The sequence below is a fragment of the Hylobates moloch genome, unplaced genomic scaffold (assembly GCF_009828535.3).
Source record: "Hylobates moloch isolate HMO894 unplaced genomic scaffold, HMol_V3 SCAFFOLD_14, whole genome shotgun sequence".
Classification (NCBI taxonomy): Eukaryota; Metazoa; Chordata; class Mammalia; order Primates; family Hylobatidae; genus Hylobates; species Hylobates moloch.
In genome coordinates, this window is record NW_026652289.1 from 100606715 (window position 1) to 100622538 (window position 15824).

The following is a 15824-nucleotide window of genomic DNA, read 5'->3' on the forward strand; positions in this document are numbered from 1 at the left end:
CTTATTCCATGCTCATGGATAGGAAGAATCAATATCGTGAAAATGGCCATACTGCCCAAGGTAATTTATAGATTCAATGCCATCCCCATCAAGCTACCAAGGACTTTCTTCACAGAATTGGAAAAAACTACTTCAAAGTTCATATGGAACCAAAAAAGGGCCCGCATTGCCAAGACAATCTTAAGCCAAAAGAACAAAGCTGGAGGCATCACGCTACCTGACTTCAAACTACACTACAAGGCTACAGTAACCAAAACAGCATGGTACTGGTACCAAAACAGAGATCTAGACCAATGGAACAGAACAGAGCCCTCAGAAATAATACCACACATCTACAACCATCTGATCTTTGACAAACCTGACAAAAACAAGCAATGGGGAAAGGATTCCCTATTTAATAAATGGTGCTGGGAAAACTGGCTAGCCGTATGTAGAAAGCTGAAACTGGATCCCTTCCTTACACCTTATACAAAAATTAAATCAGGATGGATTAAAGACTTACATGTTAGACCTAAAACCATAAAAACCCTAGAAGAAAACCTAGGCAGTACCATTCAGGACACAGGCATGGGCAAGGACTTCATGTCTAAAACACCAAAAGCAATGGCAACAAAAGCCAAAATTGGCAAATGGGATCTAATTAAACTAAAGAGCTTCTGCACAGCAAAAGAAACTACCATCAGAGTGAGCAGGCAACCTACAGAATGGGAGAAAATTTTTGCAATCTACTCATCTGACAAAGGGCTAATATCCAGAATCTACAAAGAACTCCAACAAATTTACAAGAAAAAATCAAACAACCCCATCAAAAAGTGGGTGAAGTATATGAATAGACACTTCTCAAAAGAAGACATTTATGCAGCCAACAGACAACAGGAAAGGTGATGTCTACTCTCATCACTCTTCTTCAACATAGCACTAGCCATTGGTGCTGGAAATTTTAGTCGGCATGTAAGGCAAGGAAAGGAAGTAAAAAGTATACGGATCAGAACGGAAGAAACAGCCTGTACCTCTGGGCAGAAGACATGCCTGACTACGTAGGGAAAAAAATTCCTACAGCTAACAAGTGAATTCAGCAGGGTTGTGAGATACGAGATAAACAAAAAAATCAATTCACTAGCAACGAGTACACGGACACCAAAATAAAAGCTAACATTCCATTTACGATTGCTCAAAAAATGAAATACTTAGATGTAACAAAACACGCACAGGATTTGTATGCTGAAACTAGAGAATCCCGATGAAAACATTCAAAGATCTAAATAAAGGGAGAGCCAAATTGGGTTCATGAACTTAATATAGTGAATTTATCAATTCTCCCCAAACTGATATTCAAATTTAATTCAATTCCTAACAAAATCCCAGCAAAAAATATGTATAGAGACAAGATTCTTCAAATATTCACATGGAAAGGCAAAGGAACTAGAATAGCTAAAAAAAATTTTTAAGACTTGCCATATAGCTGCAGTATTCAAAACTGTGTAGTATCGGTGGAGGGATGGATACATAGACCAACAGAACAAAATAGAGACCACAGGAATAGACCCATACAAACATGCCAACTGTGTTTTAAGAAAGGTGCAAAAGCAATTCAATGTTGGAGAAACAGCCATTTCAACAAATGGTGTGTGGAACAACTGGACTAAATCCAATGGCAAAAACTGTATTTAAGTCTCATAGTTTGTACCAAAAATTAACTCAAAACAGATCACAGACTGAAATGTAAAATAGAAAAGCAAAAAAATAAAAATAAAAAAAAGAAAAACCCAAAAAAACAAAACACACACACACACACACACACAAACTTTTCGGAAAAAAAAGGAGAAATTCTTCAATAACTAGGCAAAGAGTTTCTAGAGTTGACACCGAAAGCATGATACCATAAAAAGAAAAACTGAACTTCATAGAAATGGAAAACATTTGCTCTAAGAAAAACCATGCTCTAAGATCATGTTAAAAGCATGAGAAGACAAAGCTACAGACTAGGAGAAAATATTTGCAAACCACCCACCTGACAAAGGACTAGTATCTAGAATATATGAAGAATTCTCGAAACCCAACAATAAATGGACAAACAACCCAATTAGAGAATCAGCAAAAGACACGAAGAACTATTTCATCAAAGAGGATCTTACACCAAAGAGGATAGCAAATAAGCACATGAAAAGATGTTCAGCATCATTAGCCATCAGGAAAATGCAAAATAAAACTACAAGGTATCACTACATGGATATTTAAAAGTGGCTAAAATAAAAAATTGTTGAGCTTCTGAGGACAGAGGAGAAAAAAATTAAAAAATAAACTGTGGCAACACCAAATGCTGGTGAGAATGCAGACAGACTGCGTAACTCATACATTTCTGATGGGAATGTTAAATGCTACAGCTGTTCTGGAAATCACTTTGGCAGTCTGTTACACAGCTAACATGCAATTACCACAAAACCCAGCTAATACAATCTTGAGCATTTATTGCAGAGAAATGAAAATTGATGTTTATACAAAAACCTTTACCTGAATGTTTACAGCAGATTGACTCATCAGAGCTAAACATTGGAAGCATTCCAAATGCTCTTTAATGGGCAAATGGTCAAATAAAATGGTATATACATACCAATGGAATGTTACTCAGCAATAAAAAGGAACAAATGATCAATACAAGCAACTTGGATGAATTTCCAGGAAATTATGCTGAATAAAAAAAGCCAACTCGAAAAAGTTACATATTGTTTGATATCATTTATATAACATCCTTAAGGCACATACTTTTTAATTTATAATTAAAGGTTTATCCATGTTTTAGCATGATCAGTCTGTCATTCTTTTAATAGCTGAATAACATTTTATTACATGGATATACTATATTTTGTTTATCCATCAGACATTTGGGTTATTTGTACTTTTGGGTTATTTCTTTTAGACTATTGTGAATAATGCTGCATAAACATTTGTGTATGTGTTTGGGTAGACACAGGCTCATTAATTTTTAACCATTCTTTTTTCTAATATATGCATTTAAATATATAAACGTTCCTCTAAGCACTGCATTAACTGCACGTCACATATTTTGGAATGCTGTTTTTTGAATCATTTAGTTTGAAATATTTTTCTAATTTCCAATGTTATTTATTCCCCTTTTCTCATTGCTTATTTAAAAATATATTGTTTAATTATAATATATTTAAGGAGTCTGCGGGTATATTTTCATTACTGATTTTCAATTTAATTCCACTGTAGTCAGAAAACATCCGGTATTATTTAAAACCTTGAAAATTCATTGAGACTTCCTTTATGTCCTAGAATATGATCTATCTCGGTGAAGGTTCCATGTTTGAATGGAATTTGTGTTCTGCTGTTTTTGGGTGGGGTATTCTCTAAATGTCAGGTCAAGCTTATTGATACTGCTTTCAACACTATATCCTGCGGTTCTGACTACTTAGTCTATAGATTAATGAGAATTGTGCATTGAATACCATTCTGGACATAGGACCTGGCAAAGATTTCATGATGAAGACTCGAAAAGCAATTGTAACAGAAACAAAAATTGACAAGTGGGACCTAAACTAAAGAGTTTCTTCACAGGAAATGAAGTTATCAACAGACTAAACAGACCACCTACAGCATGGGAGAAAATATTTGCAAACTATGCATCTGACAAAGGTCTAATATCCATAATCTCTAAGGAATGTAAACAAATTGACAACCCTATTTAAAAAATAGGCTGGCCAGGCACGGTGGCTCACACCTGTAATCCCAGCACTTTGGGAGGTGGAGGCAGGTGGATCACGAAGTCAGGAGATCGAGACCATCCTGGCTAACACGGTGAAACCCCATCTTTACTAAAAATACAAAAGAAAAAAATTAGCCGGGCATGGTGGCAGGTGCCTGCAGTCCCAGCTACTTGGGAGGCTGAGGCAGGAGAATGGCATGAACCCAGGAGGCAGAGCTTGCAGTGAGCCGAGATCGCGCCACTGCATTCCAACCTGGGTGACAGAGCGAGACTCCATCTCAAAAAATAATAATAAAATAAATAAATAAATAAATAAAAATAAAAAATAGGCTAAGGACATGAACAGACACCTCTCAAAAGATGATATATATGTAGCCAACAAGCATATGAAAAAGTGCTCAAAATCACTAATCATTAGAGAAATGCAAACCAGAACCACAATGAGATACTATCTCACATCAGTCAGAATGGCTATTAAAAAGTCACAAAATAACGGATGCTGTCAAGGTTGTGGAGAAAAAGGAATGCTTATACACTGTTGGTGGGAATGTAAACTAGTTCAACCACTGTGAAAAGCAGTGTGGTGACTCCTCAAAGAATGAAAACGGAATTACCATTTGACCCAGCAATCCCATTGCTGGGTATATACCCAAAGGAATATAAATCATTCTACCATAATGACACATGCATGTGTGTATTTCTAGCAGCACTATTCACAATGGCAAAGATATGGAATCCACCTAGATACCCATCAGTGGTGGACTGGATAAATAAAAATTTTTGTGGTACATCTACACCACGGAATACTACACAGCCATAAAAAAAAAACAAAATCATATCCTTTGCATCAACATGGATGGAGCTGGAGGCCATTAGCCTATGCTAATTAACGCAGGGATAGAAAACCAAATACTACATGTCTTTACATACAAGTAAGAGCTAAATATTGAGTACACATGGACACAAAGAAGGAAAACAGACACTGGGGCCTACTTGAGGGTAGAGATGGGAGGAGGGTGAGGATCAATAAACTACCTATCGAGTACTATGCTCATTACTTGGGTGACAAAATAATGTTACACCAAACCCCCATGACCCACAAATTTACCCCTGTAACAAACCAGCACATGTACCTCCTGAACTTAAAGTAAAAGTTGGAAAGAGAAAAAGAAAAAAAAAAAAATCTCGAACTCTGATTGTGGATTTGCCTATTTCTCCTTTCAGTTTTTGTCAGTTTTGCTTCATGTATTGTGAAGCTTTATTATTTAGGTTCACAGGCCTTTAGGACTATTACATCTTCTAGATGAATTTACTGTATTATCATATATTGCTTGTCCTGAGGTTGACTTTGTCTCTCATTAACATAGCAACTCCAACCTACTTTTGACTAGTACCTGTATGTTACATATCTTTCACCATCCTTTTGCTTTTAAAGTGTGTGTCTTCATTTTTAAATTGTGATTACAGACAACATAGTTGCATCATGCTTTTTATAGTAAGTTTATAAATTGATGCCTGAGTCTATCTTTTTAGCCAGCTTGAAAATTTCTGTCTTTTAACTGTAGTATACCATTTACATATAATGTAATTACCAGTATGGTTGGATTTAAATGTACTATCTCTCTTCTGCTTCATTTCAAAATTATATTCTTCTTTATGTTAATCATTCTTTCCATTTCCAAAACTTACTTTTAGCTTCCTCTTATATATTTCAGCTTGTTCTTCCTGGTATAATTCTTGTCGCACTTCTTCCAAATCTTCACGTTGCCGCAGCATTTCTTCTAATTTCTGTGTCAACTATTAAATTTTTTAAAAAACATCAATATTTATAGGACCCAAATTCTGTAACTAATATTTCAGAATTTTACTAGTGTTAAAGAAGTGGTTATTTGAATACCGCATTCTGAAGCTGTAGCCTTTTCTCCTCATTTTCTTGAACTTTTGCCATCCGATCTTCTTCTCTTTGCTGCTGCATGTTAGCAAACTCTATGATTTTTCTGCTTTCTTCTTCCATCTCCTCACGTTTCTTTTTTCTCCAGAGAGCCTGCTCTTTCTGAAACTCTTCTATATACCTTCGCATTGCATTCATTTTTTCTAACTTTTGTTGTTTTTCCCTGAAAAGCAATGAAAAGTACGGATTTATAGTCATGTAAACAATAAAATATAAAAAAGTAATTTCATTTTGTTCATAATAATGTACAGAAAAACACTATAGTTTTTTCATTCGTGCATGCAACAAACATTTTGAATGCTTACTGTGTGCTAAATATAATGCCAGGTATGAATTTTTCTTTGGGTAAAATACTGTGATAGTCTCCTCTAATCTATTAATGAAGTTTTATGCATCTTATTTCATAAAGGCTACAATCTGTTAACATTAGCTTTGCAGCACTCTATACTTAAGCTGTCTACCAAAAAAATTCATCGCAATACATGTCCTCTGACATATGATATGGGCATATATAAGAAAAACAAAGGTTTAGGTCATTCAATCACTTCAGCATTTATTAATCATCAGATAATTCATTTATTAATTATGCTAACGGAGATGACAAGGAGTTGGTCCCAATTTATGTGTTCATAGCTAATATTTATTGAGCACTTACTAGGTATTAGGCACTGTTCTGGGAGCTTCAGTCCCTCACAACAAACCTGTGATAAATCTAAAGTAAACATTTAGGCATGTAAGAAAGTTAGGATAAACTTACAACTGATCTTCTTCACAGATCTTCCTAACAATTTCATCAATCATGAGTTTCTCTTTTAGCAACTGCTCATAAGCTTCCTGCTTTTTTTTTTCTTGTTCTTCAAGTTGTTTCTCTAAGTCAAGATAGTATTGTGCTTTCACTCTGTTTCGTTTGTCTTCTGCAGCATTCTCTTCCTTTATTATTCTCTTGTGTTCTTCCATCATGGTTTTGGCTATTTCAGCATCACGTTTCTGTTATTAAAACAAAATTGATCTTTCCGTTTTCAAATTTGAACATAGTACGATAGTATATTTTACGCCAATGTTATTGAATATTATAAAGTCTTTTACATAAAATAAATTTTTTCATCTGTCTAGGTTAAAAAGCAAAAGTAAGTTATTATTACGTGAAGGGTGTGAATAATAAGTCAGACCCTAAAGAAGCTTTCCTATCCCTTCAAGTAGCTCTCTCAGGACAATACCTGGTAAGTATTGTTAATAACTCCACATTCAAAAAACAATGAATAAACTTATAAGTACTTTCTTAATAACTAGCTGCTAAAGCAGTCATTCTCTTATTATTCTATTTACAAACTGAGCTAGGCAATTTTCATCGTTTTTAGCTTCAGTTTATTAGCTGCTATTTAAAGATGGTACTACCTCTTTCTCACAGGTCTGCTATTAAATGGCTTTGAGCAGCTCTTAAGTTTCTCCTAGCCTAAACTTTCTTTCCTGCCATTGGCCCTTGACGTTTTCCCTTTTTGATTTATTAAAGGCCCTTTATCTGAAAAGAATCACAGATGCTACTGTGCCTATTTTCTACAGCTTTTAATTCACTCAAGACCATTCCCATTGTCAAGAGACAATCTTTCTTCTTGGATGGGTTAAACCCCTTATTTCTTTTGAGCATTTTTCAAATCATTTAATAAAATAAGTTTTAAATGAAATACATTCAGGCAATTTTTTAAACTACGCTTTACTTTTGTGATCACATCCTGAATGATGGAATGGTCAGCAGCATCAAACATAAAGAGTAAACAGATTAAAATATGAATACTGAATGTCATTCCTGACATCTCTGAAGCCTTTAACATATACTCTGATAATATGGCATGACCAAAAATTTTTCTGATTTTCCTCTTTGTACATGCTATACTAAATTCTTTATTAAAAAAATGAGATGACAATAACATTTATGTGTAGATTACCACACACTTACAGAAAACAATGTTCTTATTTTACAGATAAGAAAACTAAGGCTCAGAGTAAAAGCCAAAACTAGTACTTACATGACACCTAGTCAAGTCCTAGCGGTATTCGACTTTCATTTTGTGGATCAGTTTTTATTTGGAAAATAGCAGCAATTCTCTTAGGAGTCAGATTAAAACGTCTACAACTACCTTGAATAACCTCAACTATCAGGATAATTAAAATTGCAAACCAGTGGACAAACAGGACATTGTTTGTGCTACTTTCTTTTTCAAAGGACAGAACTATATGGCTTAGCAAATGAAGTCTCTCTACCTTCTCTTATCACCTGCCACACCTAACCGTATTCCTATTAACAGCATGCTGTGTACCCGCTAGACATTTTCTATACTAACACAATTGTACACACGCAACACACACATATATGTGTCATTTATGGCATCTATTCTTAATTGATACCCATATTGCACTGCACTGGTTAAGTATTTTGATATCGCCCCATAAGAGTGTGTGTGTGTGTGTACATATGTTTACGTGGACATACACAATAGATATGTATGTGTATATATACATTCATATATAATTGGCCCTTCTGTTTGATAATGAGAGCTCAAGGGATGATGTGCACCCTTTTAATTAACTGTCAATTCAGTAAACCCTATTTTATATTCATACAGCATAACACTCCTGGTGAGTAGGCCTGAGGTTCCTTTGCCCAAGAGAGTAACTCTTATCTTCAACTTGGTACCATATCAGGAGTTAGAAAACAGGACAAAAGCAGAGAGAAACATGAGAAAGAGATGGATTTTATAAAACAGGAAAGTTTCCTACATAAAATTATCAAGTAGTTTACTCTTAAAAACATTTAAAAAATTAAAAATTTCATAACATTCTAAAATATACTTATCATGCTAACAATTTATACTGTACTACTTTGTCAGTGAATAATCAGAGACTATAAAGAATGCTGGGAGTTACTGAACATAGCTGGTCATTCTAAGCAGCAACCTCTGTTTCTGAAAGGCTCTAATACTAAAAATGAAATCACCCAGGATTTTCTCAATCTTAAGGATCTGAAAATTTACAAATATTTAAGAAATCTAGCAGTGTACACTCTTTATACGATATGACAACTTTTTAAGAAACAAGTCTAATTTTTATTTTCTAAATGAAGCTAAAAACATAATGACCAGAAGCATGATTACCATTTGTTCATATTTAATGGCATCCTTTTCAGCAATCTGAGCTGCCCTTTCTTTATTCATGTAAGCTGCTTTTAATTTCTTCTCCAATTCTCTAAGCTCAATGCTGTTTAAAAAAACAAAAACAAATTTAAATGTTAGGACCATAAGAGAATGAAAACCTCACAGAAAACTGAGTAACTGTATTTTTAATTTACTCAAAGAGGGAATACAGCGGGTATTATTTTAGATCCATAGGAGAGATAATTCATTATATTCAATGGATGCCTTTAGGGCATTAGGGCTTACATTTTCTGGTTGAAAAGGACTGCTCTGTTCTATTACATTCATCTGTTTGCTTATCCTGTGTCAATACCACACTATCTCAACTACTGTAAATCATAATACGTCTTCATATCCTGGATAAGTCTCCAATTTTGGTCATCTTCTTAATGACTGTCTTAGCCATTCTTGATACTTTCATTTCCATATACATTTTAGAATCAGCTTGTCAGACTTCACAATAAACAAAACTGGCTGTGATTGTACTGAATTCACAAATCAATTTGGAAAGTACTAATATCTTTACATTACTGAGTCTTCAATAAACATAGTATATCCTTCTAATTATTTGGTTTTTAAAAAGTCTATCAATGTTTATATCTGTGTTTTATTTTGGTAGTTTAATACTTTTCATTAGGTATTTTTCATATTCTTCTACAGATGATTTTTCAAATCTCACTTTCTAATTGTTGATAATTTACAGAAATACAATTAATGTTTATATACTAACTTTATACCCAACATCACTGAATTTATTTTTTAGTTCTCAGTTTTACTGATGTACAATATTCAATAAACTGAACATGTTTAAAGGATACAGTTTGATAAGTTTTGACATATGTATGCACCTGTGAAACCATCCCCACAATCAAGATCATGAACACATCCCAATCATTTCCTTATAAACCTGTGGTACCTCTCTTCTACCCCTTTATGTTCGCACTTATCCTGAGGCAAGCTAATTTGCTGTCACTTTAGGCCGTATAAATTTTCTAGAATTCATACAAATGGAATCATAGTGCAGGTACCATTTTTCTCTGGCTTCTTTCACTCAATATTTTCAAATACATCCATTTATTGCATATAGTAATTGCTTACTCTTTTTTACTGCAGGATATTATTTTAAGATTATAGATATCCACTCACATTGCTTATCTATTCACATGCTGAGGTGTTTCAAGTATGTGGATATTGCAAATAAAGCTGCTATGGAAATTTGAGTACCAGTTATTTGTGGTCATAGGCTTTCATTTCTCTTGGATAAATACCTAGGGTGGAATGATCAGGTCAAACAGTAGATGCATGTTCAGCTTTTTAAGAAGCTACCAAACTGTCTACTAAAGTGGTTTTAAGTTTTTATTTCAGCTTTTAGATACTGGGGTACATGTGCAGATTTGTTACATGAGAATGGTGTGATACTGAGGTTTGGAGTACAGCTCTTGTCACCCAGGGAGTGAGCACAGAATCAAATGGTTTGTTTTTTAACCCACTCCTCCTCCACCCTCTTGTAGTCCACAGTGTCTGTTGTTCCCATATATGTCTATGTGTACTCAATGTTTAGCTCCCACCTATAAGTGAGAATATGCAGTATTTGGTTTTCTGTTACTGCGTTCATTTGCTTAGGATATCGGCCTCCAGCTCCATCCATGTTTCTGCAAAGGACATAATTTCATTCTTTTTATGGCTGTAGAGTATTCCATGGTATATATGTACCACATTTTCTTTATCCAATTTCCCACTGGTGGGCACCTGGATTGATTCCATGTCTTTGCTATTATGAATAGCACAGCAATAAACATATAAATGCATATGCCTTTTTGGTAGAATGATTTACTAATTCTTGTTTTTAGATTCTTTTTTTTTTTTTTTTTTGGAGACGGAGTCTTGCTCTGTCATTCAGGCTGGAGTGCAGTGGTGTGATCTCAGCTCACTGCCAGCTCCGCCACCCAGGTTCACGTGATTCTCCTGTCTCAGCCTCCCAGGTAGATGGGACTACAGGTGTGTGCCACCATGCCCAGTTAATTTTTTGTATTTTGAGTACAGATGGAGTTACACCGTGTTGGCTAGGCTGGTTTCAAACTCCTGACCTCAGATGATCCACCCGCCTTAGCCTCGCAGAGTGCTGGGATTACAGGCATGAGCCACCGCGCCCAGCTATTTGTAGATGCTTTTGGATGTTCTACACATACAATCATATCATCTGTGAATAATTCAAGTTTTATTCCTTTAATGCCAATCCTAGCACCTGTCTTTGCTTTTTCTTGCCCTATTGCACTGATTAGTATGTATTTGATGACTAGAAGTTGTCAGAGCAGGCATCCCTGTCTTCTTCTCAATGTCGGGGGGAAAGTGTTGAACATTTTGCTATTAAGGATAATGTTGCTGTAAATTCCCTTTTATCCCTAGCTTGCTACACTCTTTTTATTAAATCATAGAGTGATGATTCATATCAATGGGCTTTTTCTAATCATATAATTGTTAATAGGATGAATTACATTTACTGATTTTTAAAATGTTAAACCACCTTTGCATTCCTGGAATAAATTAAATTTGGTCAGGATGATTTATCTTTCTTATATAGCACTGGATTTCATATTGACTAATATTTCAGATTACAGGAGCTAAATTCATGAGAGAGATTAGTCTACAGGTTTCTCATAATATCCTATTCAGGTACTGATCTGATTAAAACAAATTGGGAAGTGCTTCCTCTTTTTCTGTTCTACAGAACTATGTAAGATTGGTGTTACTTTGTCCTGAATGTTTGGTAAAATTCACCTAGCCCTGTAGGTTTATTTGTGGACAAGGTTAAATTACAGATGCAATATCTTTAAAAGTTATAGGAACATTCAGCTATTTCTTCTTGTGCCAGTTTGGTAAAATGTGCTAAGAATTTATCTGTTTCATCTACATTTTCAAATTTATTTTCGTAAAATTGTTTGCAATATCCTGCTATGGTCCATCAAGTGTTTGTATGATCTATAGTGATATCACATTATCCATTCCCAAAACTGGTTATTTGTACATTCTCTTTTACTCTATCATTCCTCCCAAAGGGTCGTCAATTTTATTCACCTTTTTATGGCACAATTCTTGGCTTTATTTATTCTACTTTATGTTTATATTCTAACTGACTCATTTCTGCTCTTATCTTTATTATTGCCTTCCTGCTACCTTCTTTTTGTAATCATTCCAGAAGAGAATTTGCAGTTTGTTTTCTAGTAATTCCAGATGGAGTCTTCCTTTCTAATATAGTTATTTCAGATTAAGACCTACCCTTGAGGAACAGCCTTAACTATATGCCACAAGTTGGTTTCTTTTTTTTCAGTCCTATAACATTTTTTATTATGTGAAAATATACGTAACAAAAATTTGCCATCCTAACCATTCTTAAATGTACAACTCAGTGGTGTTAATTACATTCACAGGGTTCTGCAACCATCAACACTATTTCCAAAACTTTTTCAATCCCCCCAAAGAGAAATGCTGCACCTCTTAAACAATAACTCCCCATTCTTCCCTCTCCCTAACCCCTGGTAATTCCTAATCTACATTTTGTCTATTTGCCTATTCTAGATATTTCACATAAGTGGAATTATACAATACTTGTCCTTTTGTGTCTGGCTTACTTAGCATAATGTTTTCAAGGTTCAGTCATGTTTTAGCATGTATCATTGTTTCATATTTTTTTTATAACTGAAGGATATTGTATAGTGTATATATACTACACTTCGTTTATCCACCCATCTGATGGACATTCAGGTTGTTTCAAAATTTTGGCTATTGTAAATAATGCTGCACCAAACGCTTGTATACAAGTATCCATTTAAGTCTCACTATTGAATTTTTTGTATATTTATGCCTAGGAGTGCAATTGCTGGCTCATATGGTAATCCTTTGTGTAACTTTTTCCCATAGCACCTGCATCATTTTACATTTCCACCAGCAATTTGTGAGGGTTCCAATTTTTCCACTTCCTTGGCAATACCTATTATTTTCCACTACTTTTATTAAAATTGCCTATTAGATGTGAAACAGTTTCTTCTTGTGGTTTTGATTTGCATTTCCCTAATGACAAATAATGTTGAGTATATTTTCATGTACTTATCATTCACTCAACATCTTCTTTAGAGAAACGTCTAAGTTGTTTGTCCATTTTTGAACTGGGTTTTTAAAATTATTGAATTGTATGAGTTCTTTATATATTTCGGATATTAAATCCTTATCAGAGATACAATTTATTCTTCTGGCCTAAATGAGTTCTGAGTGAGGTAAAACAGATAAGTGCCTTGTGTTAGTTTTTCAGGTAGTCCCAAGGTAGGTTAGAACAGATATCCCCAACAATTTGTGAGTAAGATCTGCTCTGCTCCTCCCGAACCAGGGACCAGGGTCCTACACTGGGAACAAGGGCTACCTGCCTGTGAGCTAGGAGGGAATGAGGAAAGGGCAACTGAAGATACCACAAAACTTTCCGACCATTTTTAGGCTTTTTCTTGTTTCAGCATTTGCTTGATTGCAATAAACCTTTGAATGCTATCCAAAGTTCTTATAAAATTGGTTCTGAGAGTTTCTGCTTGTTTTCTGATGTTTCTGATGGGGGGATGGACTGGGAGGAGAGATGAGCTGGGAGCTGCCTACTCTGCTATTTTGCTAATGTCAATCCAATCCTGCAACTTTTACTATGTGGTATTTTCATTATTATTCAGTTAAAAATACTTTCTAATTTCAATTTTGATTATAGACAGTCTCTGATTAATGATGGTTTGACTTTACAATGGTGAGAAAACCATATGCATTCACAGTAGGTTCCTCAATTTACGATGGGGATGCATCCCAATAAACCTGTTGTGAATTGAAAATGTAGTTTATTGGGAAATGAACCCATCGTACATCAAGGAGCATCTGTACTTTTTCACCAAAGGGTAATGTAGAAGCACATTTTTAAATACCTAAGCATAAAAAGATTGCCTAGTTTTTTTTTTATTACATCTAGTTTAATTCCACTATGGACAGAGAAAACACTATGTATAAATTGATTCCTCTGAAAATTTGGTGATATTTTTATTCTGATACAACATTTCATCAGTTTTGGTAAATGGTTCAAATATGTTTACTGTAACTACTAATATAATTGAGTTTCCATTTACAAGCTTGTATCTTTCTACTTGTCCTCCCTGTCCTATGTTCTCTCTTCTCTCCTTTTTGCTTCTGTGTTGGGGGTTCCCAAGACCACCGTCAGGTTAGATGATTCACTAGGATACAGGACTCAGCATATAGTTATACTCACGGCTATGATTTACTATAAAGAAAGGAAACAGCAAAACTGGCAAAGGAAAAAGGCACCTGGGTGAAATTCAGAAAAAACTAGGTGCAAAAGGCCTCTACCTGTGGAAACACACAGGACACACTTAATTCCCCGAGCTATGAGTTGTGACGTGTGAAATGCCTGCCAGACAACACTAGAGCTCATCAGAGACTCAGTGCCCAGGGTTCTTATTGGGGGTGGTAACTTAGGCACCCTCTACTTAGAACGTACCAATATTCCAGACTCCCAGAAAGAAAATGGGTATTCAGTATAATCCACGATCTCGGCTCACGCAACCTTGCCTCCGGTTCTAGTGTTTCTCTGCCTCAGTTCCCAAGTAGTGGGATACAGGTGTGCCACCAGGCCAGTAGAGACGCGGTTTTACTGTGTTAGCCAGGATGGTCTCGATCTCCTGACCTCATGATCCACCCGCCTTGGCCTCCCAAAGTGCTGGGATTACAGGCGTGAGCCAGCGTGCCCAGCCTAATCCATATTGTTTTCACAGTTTAGGCACAGTGAATCACCCTTAGCAGTTAAGGTGGTAAGAACCTTCTCAAAAGCCCAGTTTCCAGAAACCAGCCAAAGACCAAATTTAAGAGCAGGACTTTCTAAGATAGCCGCAAGCCTGCTATGTTAACTCTTTTTTACATGACTTTTTGGAATAATCAATTCCTATTATCATATTTTATTCTCTATTAGTTATATTTTCTTTTCCAAATTTTTATTACAGATATTACAGCATGTTTCTTTGTTTCCAGGTGAATAAATGTATTCATTATTATTTGACAATGCAAGATTCTTGACTTTAACTTCATTTACTTCATATCTCATTTTGTCGTATTTTTAACTCTTTACATATTTTAATTCCCAAAAGACATAATAAATATTTTATACATTCAAATTTCACCTAAATTTACTATGCATGTACCTCTTGCAGTTCTGAAATTAAGCTTGGGATCATTTTTCTTCTTCTATTAATACCTAATGAAGAACTGCTAGTATTCCCTTTAATGCAGGATTATTGGTGATCAATCTTCTGTTTTTGCTTCTCAGAAAATGTTATTTTGTGCTCTTTTAATTTATCTCATCTATTTTATGAATTAACAGCTTGATTATCAGTCCAGAACATAATTGTACTGGTATAAGCAAGGTAATGGTAATAGTATTAAGAAGGAAAAACTGTCTCTGTCTTTTCTTTGAAATGGTTTTTGCTGAACTTAAATATAAATGAGATATGAGGTACTTGCTTTTGCTTTCATAAAAGTATGTGTTAACTGTGTAATAAATACATTTAGTTAACTGGGCAATTAATTATAACTACTAATTGTTTAGTGCCACAATTTAAAATAGGATTCCTAAAAATAAACAGTAAGTTTCCCAACTCCAGTTAAAAACAGCAGCAAAGTTAAATTATCTTTTAAGTACTTTCTTGGATTACAAAACCATGTGTTCCAAAATCAATTAACAGGAGTCATAATTTCTGAGCTCAAAGAAATATTTTCAAAATAAACTTAAACGATTTTTTAAATGTGCCGTGCATTTAAAAAATTAATTTCTTTTACATTAAAAAAAAATATAGGTGATTTTAAATAAATTAGGATACATTTTAAGCACCAGAGCAGTTCCCTGAATTTAGACATGCCAATTTGAAAT

General features: G+C 34.8%; 1 protein-coding gene across 2 annotated transcripts in view; it reads right to left on the reverse strand.

The window, feature by feature from the left end:
- MNS1 (meiosis specific nuclear structural 1) overlaps positions 1-15824 on the reverse strand; it is a 433362-nt gene that overhangs the window by 9178 nt on the left and 408360 nt on the right. For both annotated transcript variants that reach the window (XM_058427955.1, XM_032174523.2), the window contains 4 exons: positions 8828-8930; positions 6436-6665; positions 5625-5841; positions 5417-5524 (listed from right to left, as the gene is read on the reverse strand). In XM_058427955.1, the coding sequence (XP_058283938.1) occupies positions 5417-5524; positions 5625-5841; positions 6436-6665; positions 8828-8930 (658 nt within the window). The remainder of the gene's footprint in view (positions 1-5416; positions 5525-5624; positions 5842-6435; positions 6666-8827; positions 8931-15824) is intronic.